The sequence below is a fragment of the Bacillus rossius genome, chromosome 14 (genome assembly GCF_032445375.1).
Source record: "Bacillus rossius redtenbacheri isolate Brsri chromosome 14, Brsri_v3, whole genome shotgun sequence".
NCBI lineage: Eukaryota > Metazoa > Arthropoda > Insecta > Phasmatodea > Bacillidae > Bacillus > Bacillus rossius.
The window spans coordinates 5,779,513-5,802,116 of NC_086341.1; the positions used below are offsets into that span (position 1 = coordinate 5,779,513).

Below are 22,604 nucleotides of genomic sequence, written 5' to 3' on the forward strand. Positions count from 1 at the left end.
TTCCGCAGCGTACCGAGCGTACTTCGACAGGTTAGTAAACTTTGCAGGGGCGTAGCCAGGGGTGGGGGTTTTAGGGATTCAACCCCCCCCCCCCTCCCCTTTGCACCAGATCTTTAATAAATTTCTTATTCATCACTCAAACAAAATTCAAATTAAAATTAATAAACATTTTACCATTACAATATTTAAATTTAAGAACCGAAAACTGCTAACGCTATTTTCCATTCTTGAAATAGAGCAGGGGCATTATCACACATGGAACGTTGAGAAATTTTCCGTTTTAAATAAGAAATAAATTAGAATGTGTAAAATTTCGTACAGATGGTCCATACTGGGGTACTTTAATTTTTTAATTTCTTTTATCTAAAAAAAATTAAAAACATGAATATTCAAGATAAAGATGAAATGATGAAATAATAAAAAAATTTAAAAAGTAGCCTAAGTGGATTGAGATTGAACCTGAGTCACTGGCTAGGCAGTCAGACATGCTTTAGAGATTTTGAGTGCAACGTTTACAGGTCCATAAGTCTTGTCTCCTTTTCTGGTTGGCTATTTCTCAATAAAAATAGAGTTAGTTTTTCTTCTTTAAGGGTTGATTGCTATTGGGTAGTAATTAAATCTCTGAAAGAAATGTCAAAATTTGCAACCCAGTACTTAAATCTCAGGAAGGAATGTCAAAAACTGCAACCCAGAGTTTGTGTTCTCTCCTTGAAAGGTATTAAGGATATGTATTACATATAGAAAGTAAAATTGCTGATACATATTGTTTTGAAACCAAGGTTTGGTGATTTCCCTATATTTCCAGATTTTTAAGACACCTTTTAAATATTTCCGTTTTCCGTTCTCCAGATTTTCCCTGGAAATTAAATAACAAGAGAACGAGCAATGAAATTAACAGCCCCGCCTAGCCAGACACACATACGGTGTGCAGAGCTTCCGAAGAAACCACACCATTTGAAAACTGCCCAACATATCAGAGTGGCATCTGTTTAAGAAAAGAATTTAAGAATGCGCTGAGGGCGGATAAGTAGTTCTGTTTCCGGATTTCGTTTCTGCACTGTATTTTTGAGAGTGAAATGGGCTAAAACACATTTCAGAAAAACATTTTATACATGAAACGCCCGGTACAGATCCTTGAGAGCACTCAAACATTACGCCTTTATCTTCATTTCTCTGCCATATAATGATATGGTAACCGCTCAAGTCTCATAGCTGCCCTGTGCATGATGAGAAGACTGCGCGCCAGTCCACAGCGACACCGCGCTAGTGTCACTAGCGAGCGTCGCACTTATCATCCCGTTTCACTAACACATATACAACCCCGACCAGGCACGTACCTTAGATGCAAAGGAAAAGTAACACAAGAAACGATAAAGCGATCGAAATTAAAGTAGAGAGAGCTGTAACGTTCGAGCCTGCGGACCCCAGCAGTCACGCTCACCGTGATCGCACACATGTCCTTGTTCAACAAGCTGGGGTTCCACGCGGCAGTGCCAACCTCGTACTTGCTCTGGTGAGACACTTTGTGCAACGTGTCGGACGAGTCCGTCAAGTTCTTGATGGCCAGATACCTGCGTCTGCAAGAACACGAGACACTGTTGACGAAACACACATTGCTAGCATTTGACTACTTACTCCGTAAATATTTAAACAAGCCAGCTTTTCATACTACTATATGTACAGGCAAGTCCAGGGGGCTGCCCCCTTCTGTAGCGAAAAAATAAATAAAACGAGGATCCAGGCACCGTAGTTAGAGAAAATGTTTTCTTTTTATTTATTTTTTAAAATTAAATTTGTAACATGCCCACCGACAGTCATAAGGATTTAATGGTGGGCACAACATATAAAGACAAATACACAGTAATCACTGCAAAGGTATGGACTCCCACCACCGTCGGTACCACAGCAGGCAGAACAACTGCAGATGGCAAGAGTACCACACATTAGCAGTGATAACAGATAACACAAACACTAATAACACTAACATAAAAAACACAAAATAACACAAAAACTGCTTATTCACAATTGTTTAAAAAAAAAAAAAACCTTAAAACTAACACCATATTTAAAAAAAAATTTGAAAATTTGTAAATGATCCTCACAATATTGCGAGTCACATATCTCTTGAGTCTGAGAGTCACTACTGTATAAAGTATAAAGGAATTTGTCATCGCCGTCAAAAGTGTCAGTATCTCTCCCGCCCCGTCAACCACTTGTGGTCCTGGACTCGACTGCGACACTTCATTTCCTTATGGAGCTCAAGCTCATAAATGTGTGGTGCATTGTACAATTTTTTTTTTTACTAAATATTTTTTTTTTATTGTTTCTTATGTGGTCTCATAAACCCTCCTCCCCCAAGAAGGAGGTTGAACTCCGGAAAATAACCCCCCTTCTGTCGAATTCCGCCCTTGACTAAAATATAAAACAATGTAGGGCTAATAGTATTTCCATTATACATGACAGCTTTCGAACACGGCCATATGGGCATCCCACCAGATCAGAATACATAGTCACGTCAGCTCTCCAACGGCTCAACAAAGCTACAACTCATCTTTCTGCAGATTCAACAAAACCACGCAGGCTCTACACCAGTTCAATGCAATAATCTGGACTTCCCACCAGTCCAGTTAAAACATCCGACTTTCCCACCAGATAAATTACACCACATGGGCTTTCCACAGTTTCAACAAAACCACCTGGGCTTTCCACAGTTTCAACAAAACCACCAGAGCTTTCCACAGTTTCAACAAAACCACCTGGGCTTTCCAAAGTTTTAACAAAACCACCTGGGCATTTCCACAGTTTCAACAAAACCGCCTGGGGGTTTCCACTGGTTTCAACTAAGCCAAATAGACTTCACACCAGTTTAAGGAAGCCACAATAAATTCCACAGTTTCAACAAAACCACCTGGGGGTTTACCCTGGTTTCAACAAAGCCAAATGGACTTCACACTAGTTCAAGGAAGCCGCAATGAACTCTCATGGGTTCAACTGAACCACTATGGAATAAATACAACCTAGTGATATCTGTACCGATTCTTCAATTCTAAATTAATTTAAAGATAAATGATAATGATAGAGAGTTACCCGGCCAAAAGCGCATATAATCCAGTGCAGTCCACAGCCATTGCACTTGCCTGAAAAAAAAAAAAAAAAAAGAACATAGTTCCAAGCCTAGATTAAAAATTTATATAAGTCTTATATAAATAATAATATTTTATAACAAATTACTGATGACTTAAAACTAACATTTGGCCTGTTAACTTCACACAGACTCAAAATTTAATTTAACATTAAACCTACGTGCCATCCATACAGGCTTGGCCAAACAAAAATCAATGGCTTGAGGGTTAGAAGGTTCAAATGGTGGTAATGGCTAGAAAGGTTGTTCCCACAGATACGTCACTAGCACATTATGTTGACCAAGGGCACATCCTGAGAGGAACAGGTAATATTCTTACCGCGCAGCTTTTCCGCGAAATAACAACAACAATCTGAAAATAACTATTTTCAAACACTAGACATGTTCCTGTATTTACCCAGAAAAAAAAGCTTTTCTAAATTCCTTTTGGTTTCTGAGAAATCACCTATTGTATCTTACATTACAATGTGTGTGCACTGACGCGGCAGCAGCCATTTTTCGCTTTCCCGTGTGGGCCTGTGTGTGTGTATGATTTGGAGTGTTTGAGTTAAATTGTGAGAATGGTCTATTAGTTTAGGTTAGCTACATTAAAAATACTTCATAACATTGTGGAAGCTCCAGAGGGAATGGAGATGAATGAAAAGAGGGAGTCATACTTTCCTTGCGAGGACGGGGAGGGAGTGGAATGGGCTGGAGGAAGCAATTCTGGGGTGAGAGATACAAGGGAGCTAAGGAGAAGACTAAAATGAGGGTAGGGGGGAGTAAGAAATGGCAAGGAGTCCTTGCCACCGGGTGCAAGCCTAATTGTGAGTGTAACTATTGTGATGAACGATGTTGGGGAGTAATTGATCAGTTAACTGAGACTGTTTGCTGATGACTGCGTGATCTATGGAACTGTGGGGGAAGCGGCACACCTGCAGGAAGACTTGAAGAAGTTGGAGGTTTGGTAGAGGGTAAATGGTTTAAGGATAAATATATAAATATCAACAAAACAAAGTTGGTCAGATTCACCAGGAGATGAAAGGTATTTAAGCAAGTATATAGGCAATTTGGGGCCCATATTCCTGGTGAGGACGGAACGGGAGTGGAATGGAATGGGATTGAGGGAAAGACACTGGATGTGAGAGGTAAGGGCTTGAGGCGGCGGCTTCAGGAATTGAATGCGGATGGGGGGGGGGGGGGGGGGGGGGGCGCGTTTGCCACCGAGCGGAAGCCCAATTACAAGTGTAACAATCGATCAAAAACCAAAACATTTTCCAAGAACTGCCACCGAGCGGAAGCCCAATTAAAAGTGTAACAATCGATCAAAAACCAAAACATTTTCCAAGAACTGCCACCGAGCGGAAGCCCAATTACAAGTGTAACAATCGATCAAAAACCAAAACATTTTCCAAGAACTGATGACATAGGCTCTTTAGAATATGCTTGAATATGCTACAAAACAAAAACAGAAACGTAAAATTGTTTTATTAAATTGAGTCCTCACTTACTTGCAAATCCTTGTGTTCAGTGACAGTGAATTCACTACTCCACCTTGTAGCCATTGTGTTTAAACGAGCCATAAAAATTAATTCTATATACAGAAATAAGAACTGATACTGATTTCTCACTATACTATCTGATATGATTCATATGAACCATGAAACAAACCCACACATTTACACGCAATCCCGGTACCACAATGCCCATTAGACTTGATTCTCTTTCACAGCTAATAATAATGACGTATACTTTACGCGAAAAAATAAACAAACAGAAAACCATGGACATATATAACAATAACACACGGCACAACCAAGGTCAGTTAAAGATAGTGTCATATTATATATTTCCAAAAATTATATAGTGGTATTCCTTTGAAAGCAAAACAAATTAAATTTATAATATGGGAGGTTTCACGAAGTATACATTAAAACAACATACAACTTTATAGTATTCAGTGTTAAATTAAATGTAGTAATTTATTCATGGCCTTGGAGACAGCAAGACCGTACACGTGTGATTCAGCAATATGGTTATGGCTAGGAATTTTTCCCACTAGGCTAACATGTTTACCAATTTTTTATTTAAAGAATGGCCGCGGGTGTTTTTTTGTATTGTATTGTAAACAAAAATAGCCCATGAAATAACTTTCTCAACGTTTGATGATTCTATTTTGCATTGCGTTTTAATTTACGCAAATAAATCATGTAAAGTATATTTGAAGTTTTACGAATGACCTTGTGGTACTCTCGGCGTTTTACTGTGTTGGTTTTGTAGGGTTTAAGGGTATTTCTAAAAACTAAAAAGGACATAATTATAAATTTGTTGGTTTTAGATCTCGCAGATAGATTGAATTGAATTGAATTGAATTGAATTCTCCTGAACTGTATAATATCCTTTGCTAACACACTCCCATCTAAATTATTCTATTTTACGAAAGTTATTATGACTAGTGAGTTTTTCCCCTTCCCTGTTCTCTCTAAAAATTTTATACATGAAATTTTCCTCCTGTTCTTAGTTTTCCCTTGCTCTACCTTGTAACCAAGCTTTTCCTATACTCCCACCCCATGCATCTTGTTTAATTATCACGCTCCAGATGCGATTTTAAATCCTGACTTTTTCCACATCGTTTTTAATAGCAAAGCTGTGCAACTACTTTCAGGAGCGCCAGCGCAGAATGCTTTCTCTACCTGCAGCGTTTTATTTAAATAGTACCAGCTGGCAGATGAATGTGCCCTGTCATCCTTTGCCCGTGTTCCTGGAAGTACAATGGTGCAGACTGGCATTTAAAGATAAAATATTCAAAATATATATATATATTTTGCAGAATTAGATAACCAAGACTACAGCAGGGTAAAACCTTGCCTTTCATTTCCCAAATGCTATGTTTGAGTTTCTTTAATACTTTATGATTCTTACATTGGCTTTGCAATATTGTAAAAATATTATTACTCGAAAACACTTACTTACTTACATTAATGGTTGTTAAGAATTTATTTTTACATATATTTTTTTCCACAGAAACATTGATTTTCTAGGAAATTCATTATCATAAAGTGTTAACATCTATAAATATGCACAGAAATTATTTTTTTTCTCAGGAGGTTAGATTTTCACACATTGAGGTGATCATACTGAAAGTATAAGGTTGGTTAGATCAATGAAATTTAAAATACTGTGAAATTGTGAAACACTATTATTGCTCATGAAATGACAATTTTTTTTCCAAGTACTAGATTCATCCCCATGCTGTGAAATTTTTAATCCTGTTGAAGTTTAAAACTACTATTTTGCAGGATAAACAAAGATAATTATTAGTACTCAAAAATACATGTTCAGAATTTTGTTTCTACAGAAAAGCTGCAGCTCTGAAGTATTACAGCAGCATTTTTTCCAGTCTTTTGTCACTCCACCTGTCGGTGTGTAACATTGCAGGAAAGTGCCTTACCCAATTTTTCTTTAAGTTTTTATGAATAATATGTTTTAACAGTAATACAGTATGTACGTTGTTTAAATAATTATCAGGCATCATAACTTAAAATACATGGTCTGTCAAATTCTTTAATTAAATCCTGTGGTAAATATATATTACAACCTCTCAAAATCATAATAAATCAATCTTTTGAACAAGGATGCTTTCCTGATAGGCTAAAAGTTGCTAAAGTATTACCAATATTTAAAAAGGGAGATAAATATAAATTACAAAACTATAGACCTATTAGCATACCTACTACCAGTTTTTTTTTTTTTTCAAAAATTTTTGAACGGACACCTACTAACTCAATTCCTAGAAAATAACAGAATAATTTGCAAAGAACAAAATGGATTTCAAAAAAACAAATCTACAGTGACTGCAGTTTTTCAACTGACAAAGTCAATAATAGAAGCACTCGATCAAGGTGAACAAGCCTATGGCATCTTTTGTGACCTTTCAAAAGCCTTTGATCTTGTTGACCATATTATACTTTTGCAAAAACTTAGTAATATAGGTATTAAAGACATGGCCCTAAAACTTTTCAAGTCCTATCTTAGTAACAGAAGGCAAATCGTAGAAATAAACAATAATGGTACAAAAACTCTATCAAACTTGGAACTTATAAAGACTGGGATCCCTCAAGGAAGTATATTAGGACCACTTCTATTCCTTACCTACATAAATGATCTGCCAGATAATATTAAATTAGGGAACTTAACTTTGTTTGCAGATGACACTAGTATCATATTAAGAGAAAGTAATACAACTACACTTAGGCAAATTTCAGAAACTGCATTATCAACATTAGAAAAATGGTTTCGTATTAATAGATTAATACTTAATGTAGATAAAACCCAATTTATACAATTTAACAAACTAAACAAATCCAAAGAACAAATCATTCAAAAATATAACTCTAAGCCAATCAAAGAAGCAATTGCAGTAAAGTTCCTAGGATTAAATTAGGATCGAAGACTATCTTGGTCTGAACACACAAAACAAACTTGAAGGCAAACTATCTTCTATCTGCTATTTACTGAGAGCCTTGCGATTGATTTTGGATCCTAAAACATTAAAAATGACATATTTTGCATATTTTCATTCTGTGATGATATATGGTATCAAATTCTGGGGAAATTCTACAAACAGTTATAACATTTTCCAATTACAAAAAAAGCAATACGTACGTATCCTCTCTGGGATTAATTGTAGAACTTCCTGTAGACCCTACTTTAAAACTCATCAAACTGAAACATTTTATACAGAATACGCCATTCAAACACTCAAATTGATTAAACGAAATCTGAATAACTATAACAAAAATGAAGACACACACACAGTAGCGGATCCAGAGGGGGGGCTAAGGGGCTCAAGCCCCCTCCAAAAGCATCTGGGTCCACTATTGTTTTAGTATTTGCCTTGATAAAGTCTAGCCCTAGCAGGGTCAAGCCCCCCCCCCCCCCCCAAACCAAAATTCTGGATCCGCCACTGCACACACACAATACAAGAAATGCACACAAATTGAGGATAATTCAACATAACAGCTCACTCTTTAGAAAAAGTCTATTCCACTCTGGTCATGTATAACAATTTACCTAAACAACTTACTTCTGAAATAGATATACATAAATTTAACAATAAAATACATTTTTGAAAACCAGTATCTATATAGTGTACAAGAAATTGAAGAATATATCTTCAGCCTTTGTAAGTAGGTACGACATAAAATTTTGTACTTAAACTAATGTGTTTAGCTCATAACCATTAGGTACCCTAGTCTAATTGGTATATAAATTATGATTGTGTAAATAGAAGTATTGCTCTATGAAGTGTCATGTGAACAATAATTGCATGAATGTAAAGTTCAATTGTGATTGTATAGATAGTTCATAGTGTATACAAGTGAGTGAATTTTAACTATTAGGTATGTGAACTACAGTGACTAATGTGAATAGGACTAGAAATAGACAAATTGATCTAATTGATCTAATGTTCAACAAACTCTGCTAATTAATACTTATTTTAATTGTTTAACATAATTTCCATTATTAGAAAGTTGTAATATAACTTTTATGCTAGCTAATGTATATATTGTACATACATTATAAAATAAATAGTGTATGTAATCATATACATTTATTTTATAAAATTGTAACCATGTTGACAAGCCCTATATTCAGAGAGCCACTGCTCATCAACTGAGTATTGGGTGCTAAGAAAATAAATAAATAAACTGTGGTACATTTGGTAAATCATCGAAAATTACAATTGATCTTTTCAAATAACTTTGATGATAATATTTTACAGTTTATAACTGTTTTCCAGGTTAATATTTATGTTTGCTTATGTTTTATGAAGGTACTCTCTCAATTAATTACCGTTTCTAATATTTGTGTATTGTTTAAGCTTTGAATATATATACTGTAAAGAAGTCGCCAGCCCAGGTTAACATTTCTAATACGGTTTTGAGGTAGTTGGTTAATTCACCGCCGCAATCGCCACCATCTCTAGGGCATCGACTTGTGGTGGTCCCTAGCGGACAAGTGTCGAACTCTTCAAACACCCCTTCTCCCTCCCGTTGAACGTCCTCGAGCTGCAGCGAATGATTGGTGAGGGGTGCGGGGAATGACAGCGGGCGACAGCGCTGCGCTCTAACGTGTAAATAACAACTAAGACGATACAGGGCGTTACGGCAGCGCACTGCAGCGGTGAAGTTCCCAAGCTGCTTATCATACGCTTCTGAAAAACGTAGAGTAAATCCTATCCACTCGCGACTTCTATACAGTATATATATTCAAAGGTTTAAGCCTATTTGCTTTATTATGAAACAGCCATGTAACTGTAAATTTACCGAATTCTATCTAAATAATTACGTTTTTATGTGTTTTAAAATGGTTTTTATGCTTTAATTATATATTTTGTTTATTTGCGCAAATGCACTGTAACGTATTTTTCTTTTGTAATTTTGTCTGTGGGATGATGCAATCATGAGAGCCAGTTGCGTGGCAGTTAGAGTGAGAAAAAGGCGTGCGTGTGCGTCCTGCGTCGACACTTTGACGCCGAGGTGATAAAACGATAATGATGATGATGCATCCGGTGTAAGGCAGAGACAGAGCAACTAGCCTGAGAAAATATTTTGGGAGTCCCCGATTTTGATGTGCATTTGAAAAGAGACAGATCAAGGGAAGCCCCGGGTTATGTGTGTACAGGTTTTTTTTTTTCATGCATTGTAATTTGTTCTGTGATTGGCTGGTGTTGGAGGGAGTGTTTTATACTGTGCTGTGATTGGCCGAAAGTTACGTCATGGTGCAATCCTTGTCTCTCCTGGGACCAGTGTGTCATTTTGGTTTTTTAGTCATTTACTGAACAGCGACTGAGGAGGTGGGTAGTTGAGTAGGTGTCTCAAAACATTATTATGAAGATTTAAAGAGTCAATTTCACGGCTGTGGTCCGGGCGTCACCGGTTTATAATCAACCTTTTTTTCGTTTTTTTTTGGACACAATTAGAATTTAGTGACAACAGTCGTCGGTAATCGGCCAAAGCAGGACTAAATTCGTCATTGTTTCCGGGGATATTGTCTTTCGGTATTGTACCGAAAAGTTAAGTGCAACTGCGGGACTTAACTTCGTACTGTTTTTAATATTAAATTTTCGGCCAGTCAGTGTATGATTCAAATTAATGAAGCTTATTCGTTGTAAGGAAAATAAGTTTCAACTTGTAAATTTTGGTGGTCGCAAGATGGCGGCAAATGTCTCGTGAATTCGTAAGGTATAAATAAATAAACAGTGAAAAACATTTTTGTGTTCGAGAGACATTGAAATTCAACATCGGCCATAACCAGTGGCGTAGCCAGGGGGGGGTTTTAGGGGTTCGAACCCCCCCCTTAGCACCAAATCTTTAATTAATTTCTTATTCATCACTCAAACAAATTTCATATTAAAATTAATAAATTACAATACTTACAATATTTAAATTTAAGTACCCAAAACTGCTAAAATAGCACTATTTTACACCTTAAAATCCAAATTTTCCCGGGGGAGGACCCCCCGACCCCCCGCTTTAATACGGCGGGGGGGGGGGGGGGGCGCATGCTTCTTAACACCCCCCATACACAAATCCTGGCTACGCCACTGGCCATAACTAATATTCGGAGGGAAACAACCTCACTTTTTAAGCATCCGAGTATGCAAGTGTATCCTGTGAGTTACCCTTCAAAGACCAAAACGTGAAATATCTGAGTTAGTCCGGCGGTCTTTGGAGTGTAACAGGTGTATCTTCTGGGGTCATTGGCTGGAGTGGTCACATCACTCGCCTCCCACCGAGGTGATCTGGGTTCTACTCGTAGCGAGGTTTCACTCGGATTTCTCGCGATTAGTAGACATTGCGAAAGTTGCCTTCAGCCAGTGTGTTTTAATTGCGTATTCGTTTCCCCATACCCATATATTTCATTAATTCTATATTATTAAATCATTTTCTGTCATAAAAATTGTTAACTGTTTCTACTATCAACCATTTTAACATTTAAGACTAGATTGTAGGACACATAACCCAGAGGTGCGCACCCCCCCCCCCCCTAAACACAATGACTCACCCCCCCCCCCCCCTAACCTAATGATATGCACCCCCCCCCCCCCCCCCGAAATTTTTTATGCCATTTTCTCAATGATTTACTCAATAATTTTATAATATTATACTTTTTTAGTATTATATTTTATCACATCCCCTTGTGGGCACCCCTGCATAACCACTCTCCAAAAAATTCTTGATGATTGTCTGATAATCAATTCAAACTATTGTCACCATATTCAATAAATATTCTATAGGAGATTTAGGTAAAACTCCTGCCATTTATGTCTTTGATTCTTTCAATTTCACACACAGGAATTAAATCCCTAGTTTTAGTCAGCTGTTTTATGAGTGCCTCGTTTAAAGGATTAATGTGTGATTGCAGGCTTGGACCATGTTTCCTGATGGCTGCTAACAGAAGTGAAGTATTAGCCAGTATAAGCAGTGCAAGAATTATAAACTCTTAGTAATTTTTATTTCAAACTTGTCTGAAAACAGTCATGTCGGATATCGTTCTCAGTAAATTACTGTCGGGAATCCTGCGGCACCGAGCGGAGAAGGAAGGTCTGGAAATCAGCGAGGAAGGTTTCGTGGACGTTTCGACGCTTCTGCAGCACAGATCGTTTTGTGGTAGGTTCGTTGTGGATGATATCAAACGGGTTGTGGCAGAAAATGACAAGCAGAGATTTACCCTCGTAGAAGATGCCTCCACAGGAAAACTACGAATAAGAGCCAACCAGGGACACTCCATTAAGGTAAGCTGTGTGTTTGAAAAACATTGAATTTTTTTTTTATTTCTTTATTTGAGCTTTTAAATCATGGGAAAGCATACTTTGCCTTGGATATGTGATAGGTATGGAATTTTTTACCATGTATTGTTTCAAAGTTTGGTCAAATTTAGTGGTTTAATATTACAGGGGCAGACAGCCTTGGTTTTTGTCGTTGGGAATATGTAGTAAGGTTGTAAACTTGTGTACCTATTGTGCAGGAAAAAAAAATTATGATCAGTTTTACACGTGGCATGTTATGTATGTGTGGTTAAAATGTGTTTGCATACATATAAGTAGTTAACTATATATTCATCTTATCTTGCTAGACTGATTTTTGAGACAGGGAAATAATGTTTGGCTGGACAGGGAAAACTTACTGGCGGCACAGTGTGGGAACCTCGCAAACACCGTACAGTTCAGGAAATTTATCAAGGAATCTGCCTTGGGCCTGTATTGCCTGGATTTATTTTGGAAAATTAAGAGTCAGAATGAATGGACTGGGATTCGAACCTATACCTACAAATACCGACAAATTTGCTGAAAAGAAATTATTGTGTAACGTATATCAAACTATCTATCTTAAATTATGTTAATCTATGTTGGTAGCAAATAAATTCACGAAAATAATATGTGGTTGTATTTTTTTCAGAACCGAAAATATTTTTAGTCTAATCGGCGGCTGTTGTCACAGCTGCATGGGACGGGGCATGTCGCACCTGTGTCTGTGAGGTGGACATACCAGTTCCCTGGCGTGAAGCTCTGTTAGTTGTGTCCATAAGAGATTGAACAGTGTCCCGCTGAGGTTTCCTCCAAGCAGTGGCGTAGCCAGGATTTGTGTATGGGGGGGTGTTAAGAAGCATGGCTCCCCCGTATTGAAGCGAGGGGGTGGGAGGGTCCACCCCTGGGAAAATTTGAATTTTAAGGTGTAAAATAGTGCTATTTTAGCAGTTTTCGGTACTTAAATTTAAATATTGTAATGGTAAAAATTTTATTAATTTTAATATGAAATTTGTTTGAGTGATGAATAAGAAATTAATTAAAGATTTTGTGCTAGGGGGGGGTTTAACCCCTAACCCCCTCCCCCCTGGCTACGCCCCTGCCTCCAAGGCCCTGGATTCTTGTTGGGTAGGACTCGTACTCGGTGGTGGTGCTCCGTGGAGCAGGCTCCGAGGGTTCCCTAGCCCGGTGCGGAGTCGACGTAGCTTGGGCGAGACGTTTAGGCCCTCGTCGATCGCTGCGCCGTGTTCCAGGCGGTGTGCAGCCTGGAGCTGGTGCCGATCCTCCGCGGGTCGGAGGCACCGGTGGCCATCCACGGCACCTTCTCCAGGAGCTGGGACGCGATCCGTCGCGAGGGGCTGCACCGCAGGGACCGGCTGCACGTCCACCTGAGCCCGGGCGAGCCGGGGCAGGCGGGTGTCGTCAGCGGGATGAGGCGCTCCTGCGAGCTGTACGTCTATGTCGACGTGGGCAGGGCTCTGGCAGGTGCGCACTCATCCCTACTGGCTATTTGTTCAAAGTTACATAAACACAAAGAGAGCCTATTTTTTAAAGTTACATAAACATAAAGAAAGCCTATTTTTTAAAATTCCATAAACACAAAGAAAGCCTATTTTTTTTAAGTTCCATAAACACAAAGAAAGCCTATTTCTTTTAAGTTCCATAAACACAAAGAGAGCCTCAATTAATGAAGGTTCTGCCCTACAATAATGTTAACTTTTTTTTTCCATCTATTTCCTTATCTACTGTTGGTGTACTATAACAGCTATGCTTAATCATATTTGTTGTCATAACTGATTCAGTTGTATGTTTTCTTGTTATAACAAAGTTTCTTAATACCTGTGATTGTAGTTGTGTTTGTTGGGTCAATGTTTTTTTTTGTGTATACAACCCTCTGTTTTGAGCCATCATGTGTTCCCTGTAAGTGCGAAGTGCTGACTGGTTGGTTTGTAACTGCTGGCGGGCGGAGCGTACCTGCATGGATTGCTTCTTTTAGGCGGTGCCCGCCTTCATGTGGTGATGTTTTTCCTTCGGAGCCTGCTTATATTTTACATGCAGTGACTATATGTCTGTATTTGTACAGTTGTGTTTTTTTTTTGTAATTTTTTTTTTTTCATTTTTAGTTTTTTCGTGGCCACCATAAAAGTGTCCTAACTAATGATGGGTAGACACAGATCTTTGTTAATAAATAAATAAATTATTAATTTTTTTTTTTTTACCTAGTGGAGAGGCATTTAACAATGAATCATCTCAAGTCCCCCCTGATGTATGTTTTCTAGCTACATAGTGTAGTTCATTTGTTGAAATCCAAACACTTTTTAAGTATCTTACTTTTGAGCTCACACAGTATTTTCCCTTACTTTGTTTGTTAACACAGAAATTTCTGTATTATGCACGAAGAAAAAGAAAACTCCCTACTTTAAACATGAAAGCTGTACAAGAACCCTCTGGTCATCCCCCCCCTCCTTTCCCCCTACTCCCAATCGCCCTTCCCAAAATTCAAAGCTGGGCTCGCTCCTGTCTCGGGCGAGATGGACCTTAGTTGGTTTTCTTCTGGGGAACAGCTCAGCAGTGACAGCACGGAGGGATGTCTGGGAATAAACAGTTCGTTATCGCCAGTTGCAGCGCTCGCGGTTTTCTTCCAGATGGTTTGAAGTTCTATCGGTCCGTCAACAACGTCATCCTGAGCCCCGGCGACGACCAGGGCTACATCAGGCCAAAGTACTTCAGCAAAGTTGTGCAAGTGTCGCCAAGTAAGTTCCAGCGACTGCTCGTGTTTTCCAGTGAGGTCGTAGTTGCACGTCGGTTTGGCTGGTGTTGCGTAGTGCGGGCCAGATGTCTTTTATGAGCTGTCAGCTCAGGGTTGAGGAGCAGGAGAGATGTTAATATGGAGAGATTAAGAGATATATATATATATATATATATATATATATATATATATATATATATATATATATATATATATATATATATATATATATATACATAGAAACAGAGATGTGAAGAGAGATGGATAGTGATACACACACACAAACATACACACAGAGAGACAGAAAGAGGGAGAAATATATAGATGGTTAGAGAGCGATGCTTTGTATATGTGTACTAGAGATGAGTGAAATCGTTACTTTTCAATACCGGTAATGGCAGTTACGGTTCCATCTCAATAACCGGTTATTTAAATGGTTATCGTTGCCAGTTATTAAACGTAATAATCTGTCTTCCATCCCACACTAATTCATCAAATTATGGTAATTTTATTTTTTTAATGATAATTTTAGTTACGATTGTATATGAAATTATATACAGTTTGATTCAAACACATTGATTATTTGCATGATTATGAAGTATTGTCAGAGTGACAATGATTGAAACCTTTGACAAAATTTAGCTCATATTTTGCTAAAATTTGATGTGTATATGCTTTATTTTAACCTACCTGCCACTTCCTAATAGTGTTAGATAATCAAGAATTGGTTAAAATGTCGACCGCGAGCAGATAACTCCGTCGATCGCGAATAAAGAACTAATTCGGGCTATCGGGAAATAAGAACTGTTTCGGTGGATCGCGAATAAAGAACTCTTTCGGGCTATTGGGAATAAATAACTGTTTCGATTGATCGCGAATAAAGAACTGTTTCGGGGTTTCGGGAATAAAGAACTGTTTCGGGCTATCGGGAATAAAGAACTGTTTCGGGCTATCGGGAAATAAGAACTGTTTCGGGCTATCGGGAAATAAGAACTGTTTCGGTGGATCGCGAATAAAGAACTCTTTCGGGCTATTGGGAATAAATAACTGTTTCTCTCGATCGCGAATAGAGAACTGTTTCGGTCGATCGCGAATCGAGAACTGATCTGTCGATCTCGAAATTATGTGATTGCAAGTACAAAAATGTTTACTTCAAATAATAGCAGATAGCTCTGTTCGGTTTATAACACTGGAATCTAACACTTGTAATTTAAATTTAAAAAATAATTATTACTTACATTCGCTGGATTAATAATTGTTACATTTTCAGTGCTGGTAGTTGAAGTAGGTCTGCTCACTGGTAAAATTACGATATGTTTCAGACGATAGTGTTTTCGTAAATTATTTGTTGTGCTTTTGTAACGCAACTCATGCTTACAAATTTTGCACAGTGCATGCTCAGTACTGACCGGAATAAAAAAGTTCCAAATGTTACTTGTTTTCCGTCTGTTTTATTTAGTATTCATTGTATGGTTGTCTCAAAAGCTCTTTAAAACATCACGTTAGTACATTACCGAAAATAATAATACTTTAAAAAAAACTGAAGGCAGTTTGTAACTGGAACTTAACTATTTGAAGAAGATAAAAAATAAACTGCTAAACGAATATTGTATAACCTAGAAATGTGAATAGATAAGGTAAGTGCACCGGTACTCGTCACTGCTCCAATGGTCGTCACTAGCAACTTCAAATGTAAATAATAGAGAAGTAGCTCAATATATCGCCAACTTAAGTATTGACAAAAATTTGGTCGACGTTCTAGCTGAAATTACCACAATAGTTTTCGGAACAAACACTATTTTCAATCAAAAAAAGTCCGTGCATCAAAAGTTCGTAGAGCAGTGAAGATAAATAGGGGAATTCCTATACTAAAACACTAAGGACGTTTGTGGACATTTTTACTTCTAATTCTGTAATTTTTCATGTTTATTCGTGATGTTTTGTGCTGAATGTGTTAGTTAAATGTTCTTGAAGAGGTGAAAGTGTTTATTTAAAAAAATACGTTTTCTTTGTATGATTTAGTTAGGGTGACGAAAACTGGATCAATAAAAACCTTGTATTGCTAGTGTTCGTCATACCTGATGAGCACTGGTACATTTAATATTTTATTTAAAGTTGTGCTAAGTTACACCCTAAAGTTCTTAAATAATATTGGTTCTTTGTTGTTAATAGACAAAGTACGTTATTATGATCAGATCCAGTAGTCGTCACCTATGACGACTTCCGATGCATGTGTATGACGACTTCTGGGTCGGAAATTACTTTACTTTATTGATTGCAGAAATTGTGTAGGCATTGTTGTTTACATTAATTTAGGGGTCATTCGATATATATTTTGACATTAATAAGTAAATTAAACATTGTAATGTGTCTCGTTCTTTAATTACAGGGCAAAATGCCAAAACGGAAAATACTGTTGTATGAAGAGTCAGCCATGGAAGCTGCTCTTAAAGATGTAGCGAATGGTAGGAGTATAAAATGAGCAGCGGAAAAAAATAGTGTGCCAAGGAACACATTGTCCGATAAACACAAAGGCAAATCGCCCTTGGGTAGGAAGATGGGCCCTGATTCATTTTTAAATTTTACTTGTGATACTGCATAACATGCTATGTTATGTTGCAGCAACGAATCGAGTCGTATTGCGTACGCGTACAGTATGACGTCGCGTAAATAATAATAAATAGAATATAAACAATTAACAATATTTGATACTTAAACAGTTTTTGTTAACCAAGAAACAATTAAATCTCATTAGAGCGGCTTTATAATATCTCTTTTAAGATAAGAACAAAAAAAACGTGAAAATACGCGATAGTGAAAAACAAAAACATACATATTTCTAATTTGTAAAAAAATACTTTGTTACGTTGTTTCTGTTCCAATCTCAAACTTTGTCTACACACATAATACCTTTAATAAACAGTAAAAAAAACTTAGACGAGGAATTTCCAAATTATACTTTATTAATAAACAAACATCGTTCTTTGTAACGTAAATTCGTCGAATATGCGCGCGCATGCGTAAAATATACGAGCAATGCGAGTAACAAAATACAGCCGTGTGTAACGTTTCGTTACTCGTTACTAGTCGGCACACCCGTTACTCAGTAACGAATACATACGGTTTGCTACAGCTCTAATATTTTCATGTTAGTTGTGCTGTCCCTCTTTGTTCCGTGAGTGCTGTAAGTAAATTCAAAATTTAATGAGGATTATTCATTATATTACTGAACGATCTTTATGAAATGCCATTTTGATGTTTAAAATATAGTACCAAATAAAATTTGAAGCCCAAATAGTACAATACTATCATTCTGGATCCATGAATTAAAACTAATCCAGCCGAAATCGCACATGACGACTACTGGCACAAACATGTGACGAACACTGGCAAACACGAAAATTTGCATGACGACTACTGGCTCGAAATCACACTTTTTTCAAAATTATAAATCTACAAAAACAATTTGTGTTTATCGAAGAGTGTTGGATAGCATTTTAGAGTAAAGTTTGAGGTTAAAAACAAACATGTAGGGGCAGTAATACACCTACGAGGTTATGTACACAATTTTTTTTTTCTAAAACTCTTCTTAGCATGACGACTACTGGTACATTTACCTTAATGTATATTAGACAGTTAATTTAAATACTTGTAGCTGTCTGAAAATCGATACTATCGATAGCAAGAACTGTGTATGTTCAACAATTCCCAAGAACTTCTAAACGCTAAACAGTTATTAAATACCGAGAACTGTTAGGTAAAATATGGTATCGACATTTTCGTTAAAATCGATATAACGGTATGAGATCTTTATATTTATGAACGTTTTCCAAGAAAGACTTTTAACTATTCGTTATTAATTATAGCAAATGAGTTTCGATTACTCGACATGGGATCGTAAATTAATAAACAAAACTCTGATTAGTGTTATTATGTCCAATCGTCATAACTCTTAATATGTAAAACTTCGTTTCAGCAGGTTTTACGCAAAATAAATGCACATATGGCGACATCTAGCCTCCTCCTTGCTAGCTACTACACAAAAGCTAGAATCATAGTATTGTATTTCGTCGCTAGATCGGACGATGTGTTCAACCACGCTCAGTTTATATTCTCTCGTTGCTCGTTCTTGGTAACCGGTTATCAGAGATCCAGGAACGTAACGTAACGGTTATTTTTTCGTAACCGTTATTTTTACCGGTTATCGGTAATACCGCTCATCTCTAATGTGTACCTACTTCAAACAAATTACAAAAAAAAAATTAAAAAAAAGCTTAGCAACATGTGATTTTCTTTTCAACCCCAAAGTCTGTTCTTTTGAGTGGATGTTGCCTTAGGTTTTTTTTTTTGTGTGTTTTGTTTAATAACCGCCTGGTGTACTATCACATTTTACAATGTATATCTCTGCATGGTAATGATTTTGAACCACAGTATCTTAAACAGTAATGTAATGTGTTCGTGTTTTTTTTTTCTAATTACAGGGTAATTTTTCACTAACTGATTATGTTTAACACTAGATCTGCATGCTGCACGATTACAGTATAATTTAACGGTCATCTGCAGGGGTGCGAAGGTATTTTCCAGTCGCCATATTGTGCTGTTTCCACCCGGTCCGACATACCATCAAACAGGACGTGCTCATCATCCCTGAGTACTTCCTCGCTTGGCATCGGTTGATCCAAAATTATGTTCATTTTATTATTATGCTCTTAAACATATTCTTACTATCATTTGTGCCTGTCATGGGCATTAAGATATCTTGTATAAATTATTCTTCCCAACTTACAGACTTAAAACAGTTCTTTTCAGCCGTGAGGGTGACTGAATTCCCAGGATACCAATTCGTGAAGTAGGCTGTTTTATCCATAATTAAAGTATTCTTTGTAGCAAGCGCTTGTAGACAAGAACATAGAATTAAACGTTTTGTTAAACGTGTTATTACTTTGACCACCGTGATGGTGTCTTACAGGTACAGTGTGTGGGAAGCTTTAAAAGTAGAGTGGTGACACCGGTAACAAGTCCTGATGATAGGTGAGCGATTATGCTTGTTCCACATGAAGAACGGACCAGGTCTTTGTCAATTAATGAATTTCTTACTGAAGCTGGACAGTGATCCGTCGTCCGTCGTGTCCGTCAGCTTCCTAACTGTCCGTCAATCACGTGGCTTCCAGCTGATAAGAAAGCCTGCAAAATTCTGTCCATTCGTCAAAAGCTTCCAAAGATTTAACTTTCGACGGACGGACGAATGAAATTAAAACCGCCAAAATTTTGGCGAAGTATTGCTGACAACCTTTGCTATCTAAAAGCATTTTTTGAACCCTTTTTTAGTTTCATTTTTGTTACAAAAATTGAACGAGTAATAGAAGTGTACTTAATTATGTATGGTAAAACTCTAAATATATTAATAAATATCAGAGAGAGAGAAAAGAGTTTAATGTTATATAAGTGCTTATATTTCGTGATAGCCAGTCTACCCTACCTATAAAAGAGAAATTTTCAACACCATTCAAGCCTTCAAGTCTGTTGGCAGCATCAAAATGGACAGACATATGGATCTTAGTAAATCGCTCTGCTTGTTGGCGGTCAGATGGATACAACGGATCACTGAGTGTCCACCTTAGTAGAGAATTGTTGAGTCCCACCGGAGTCCAAATGCCTACTTTTATGTAGTGGTGCCCGTTTACAACGAACATGAGAGCTGAACGTATCCTGAGCGCAACTCCGATATGTCACGTGATGCCCTGAATGTGGGTTTAAGGGAGACAACCAGGACATTTGTCAAAATATAAATTTTTTTTTCAATGACTGTTCTTTTATGCTCTTATTTTCAATAAATTTCAGTGCAGGGGTTAAATATGTTTGGACGTGTGCTTCTTAAGAAACTTAATTTAACTATGTTTTGTTTATGGTAGTTTTAATTTTTTTGTCTCGTAATTGGACTGAATTATTTTTTTTTTTCCAGGGAAAATAATAATGAGTCAAGATGATAAAGATACGTAAATTAATGTGACGAAAGACGGCTTCAAAATTGAACGTCAGTATGGTTTTTGTGCATGTAGTGTACTTTGATGATTTTAAGATAATGCAGGAAGTTGAAGACACCTTAATGAAATCTCTTTCGAATCTCAGTTATTTAATGAAAAAATAAGAATATATATATATCTTTTTTTTTTTACTTATTTGTGTTTGTACAGCAATGAAGTTGAACTTTTTTTGTTGGTTCTTAAATATTACTATCTAAAGTGAAGAACTAAATAAGTTTTTCAAATGAAAATAATACTTTGTATACTATATGCTTTAAACTGTAGATAAAGTATTTTAGAATTTTCAAGTGTTTTGTTTCCTTTGGTTTATCTGTTATGAAGGGTATCCTTTTTTTAAAAAAAATAGAAGTTGCATTAGTTAAAATTAAATAACCACATACTCTTATCGGAAAATTCAACAAAGTACCTAGTAATTTTTTTTTAAATTTCTTAATATTGTCACGTGCACCTAGCCGGTGCCACCGCCATTTCTGTCACGATCCACCTTCAGAGGGGGGGGCGAGAATCGTAGCTCTTTACATAGAAACAACTCGCTTGGCATCAACTAGTCTTAACTTCATAAAATACTTTACTGTACCTAGGACCATAGGTTCGTCATCCCGTACAGGATGTCTGGTGAGAGCTGAACTAAGGAGATTTTGCAAAATAACATAATACTTAATTAAAATTATTTTATTCTTAAAGTCAAATACTCAACATCATTTTAAAGAACATTTAAATAGCGGGATTACAATTTAAAACAATAATCTCTTTACTTCCTTAACGATTGAACGACCTTACAAGAGAGAGAATGAGAGAACTTCACTAAACACTTCCCTAGTCCTTCCGAATACCTCAAATCATAATTAATACTTAAAATTAAAACAAAGATAAGTCCATACTCACATTTTCCGAAAAGCCTTTCTTGATCGATTACTTTAAAAAAATAACGTAGGGGCCTCTCCTGCCCTTGAAATCCCGAACGAACATTACATTTTAAAAACTATGACGCGTGACCCCTGACGAGGGCCATAGCCTCCGCCCGAAAGCTTGAATTCCTACATCACGAACGAACTAACAACTCGTGACCACAGGTGAGACGCATAGCCTCCGCCTGAGTGAGCCCCGAGTCATCACTCACTTGCGCTTAAATTCGCGCGCCCTGCCGCGCCTACCATAACAAAAGCTCGTTATTGAAGTCAAATTTACTAAACAACTAACTAGAACATCTGGGAAGACTACCCCCCCTCTACCCCAATGTGCAGGCCACACCGCGCGGCTTGTTACGACAGCGCGCCCCAGTAACTGCGGCCCGTGGCTGCGCCAGCGCGCGGCCAAACAAACAAACAAAATTCTGCAAGCCCGCAGCGCGCCGCGCCGGCCCCGTGCCCCAATTACATGGTCACGCCACTTGCGCTGACGAGTGAACAGAGCAGCCAGCCCAGAGTCCCGTCAGTAAAGTCCCTAAATTTGATTTCAACAACCCTGCAAAATTTCAACCCGCGACATAACCCTCCCCTTACAGAGCTCGAGCCCCATCGAGCTACCTCAAAATTACAAATTGTCTTTTTCCATTAAACCATAACTATAAATTCCTCATTTCACAAAAATAATAATTTTCTTAGTTCCTTGCTGTCTGAACATACATCTAGATTCTGCATAAGATTTATTTTAAAACAACAAGTATTCATAAAATTAAATGTAAAACTTTTATCTGGTTTGTTCTCACAGGAACCTTCAGAGGCTCGAGTTCTCAATTCTAAAAAAATTGTTCTGTTAGTGAAGCTCTCTTTACAAATTAAATTACTGTTCTTAGTTTCTCAGTATTCGTTAAACAATGTGCGAATTCTTGATAATTATTATTATTTTTTTTTTTTCGGTTTCCGTTTATTACCATAC

General features: G+C 37.3%; 2 protein-coding genes across 12 annotated transcripts in view; one reads left to right on the top strand and one right to left on the bottom strand.

Moving 5' to 3' along the window:
- LOC134539070 (GATOR2 complex protein WDR59) overlaps positions 1-4,880 on the bottom strand; it is a 46,881-nt gene extending 42,001 nt beyond the window's left edge. For 2 of the 3 annotated variants that reach the window (XM_063380789.1, XM_063380788.1), the window contains exons 1-3: positions 4,633-4,865; positions 3,088-3,137; positions 1,442-1,577 (exon numbers count right to left, since the gene is read on the bottom strand). In XM_063380789.1, the coding sequence (XP_063236859.1) occupies positions 1,442-1,577; positions 3,088-3,137; positions 4,633-4,704 (258 nt within the window). In that variant the 5' untranslated portion in view covers positions 4,705-4,865. Of the gene's footprint in view, positions 1-1,441; positions 1,578-3,087; positions 3,138-4,632 lie in introns of all 3 variants that reach the window. The other variant, XM_063380787.1, reaches the window with a different exon arrangement.
- A 323-nt stretch (positions 4,881-5,203) lies between these two features.
- LOC134539071 (tRNA 2'-phosphotransferase 1) lies at positions 5,204-21,013 on the top strand. 9 transcript variants are annotated; one of them, XM_063380792.1, is made up of 5 exons: positions 5,204-8,314; positions 11,552-11,921; positions 13,187-13,418; positions 14,579-14,686; positions 20,645-21,013. In XM_063380792.1, the coding sequence occupies exons 2-5, from the start codon at positions 11,667-11,669 to the stop codon at positions 20,680-20,682; spliced, it is 633 nt and encodes a 210-aa protein (XP_063236862.1). In that variant the 5' UTR covers positions 5,204-8,314; positions 11,552-11,666; the 3' UTR covers positions 20,683-21,013. The 9 variants fall into 9 exon arrangements, with proteins under 9 accessions (XP_063236862.1, XP_063236865.1, XP_063236864.1 ...); XM_063380795.1 differs by having other exon boundaries at positions 5,204-8,310; XM_063380794.1 differs by having other exon boundaries at positions 5,204-8,306.
- The last annotated feature ends 1,591 nt before the right edge of the window (positions 21,014-22,604 follow it).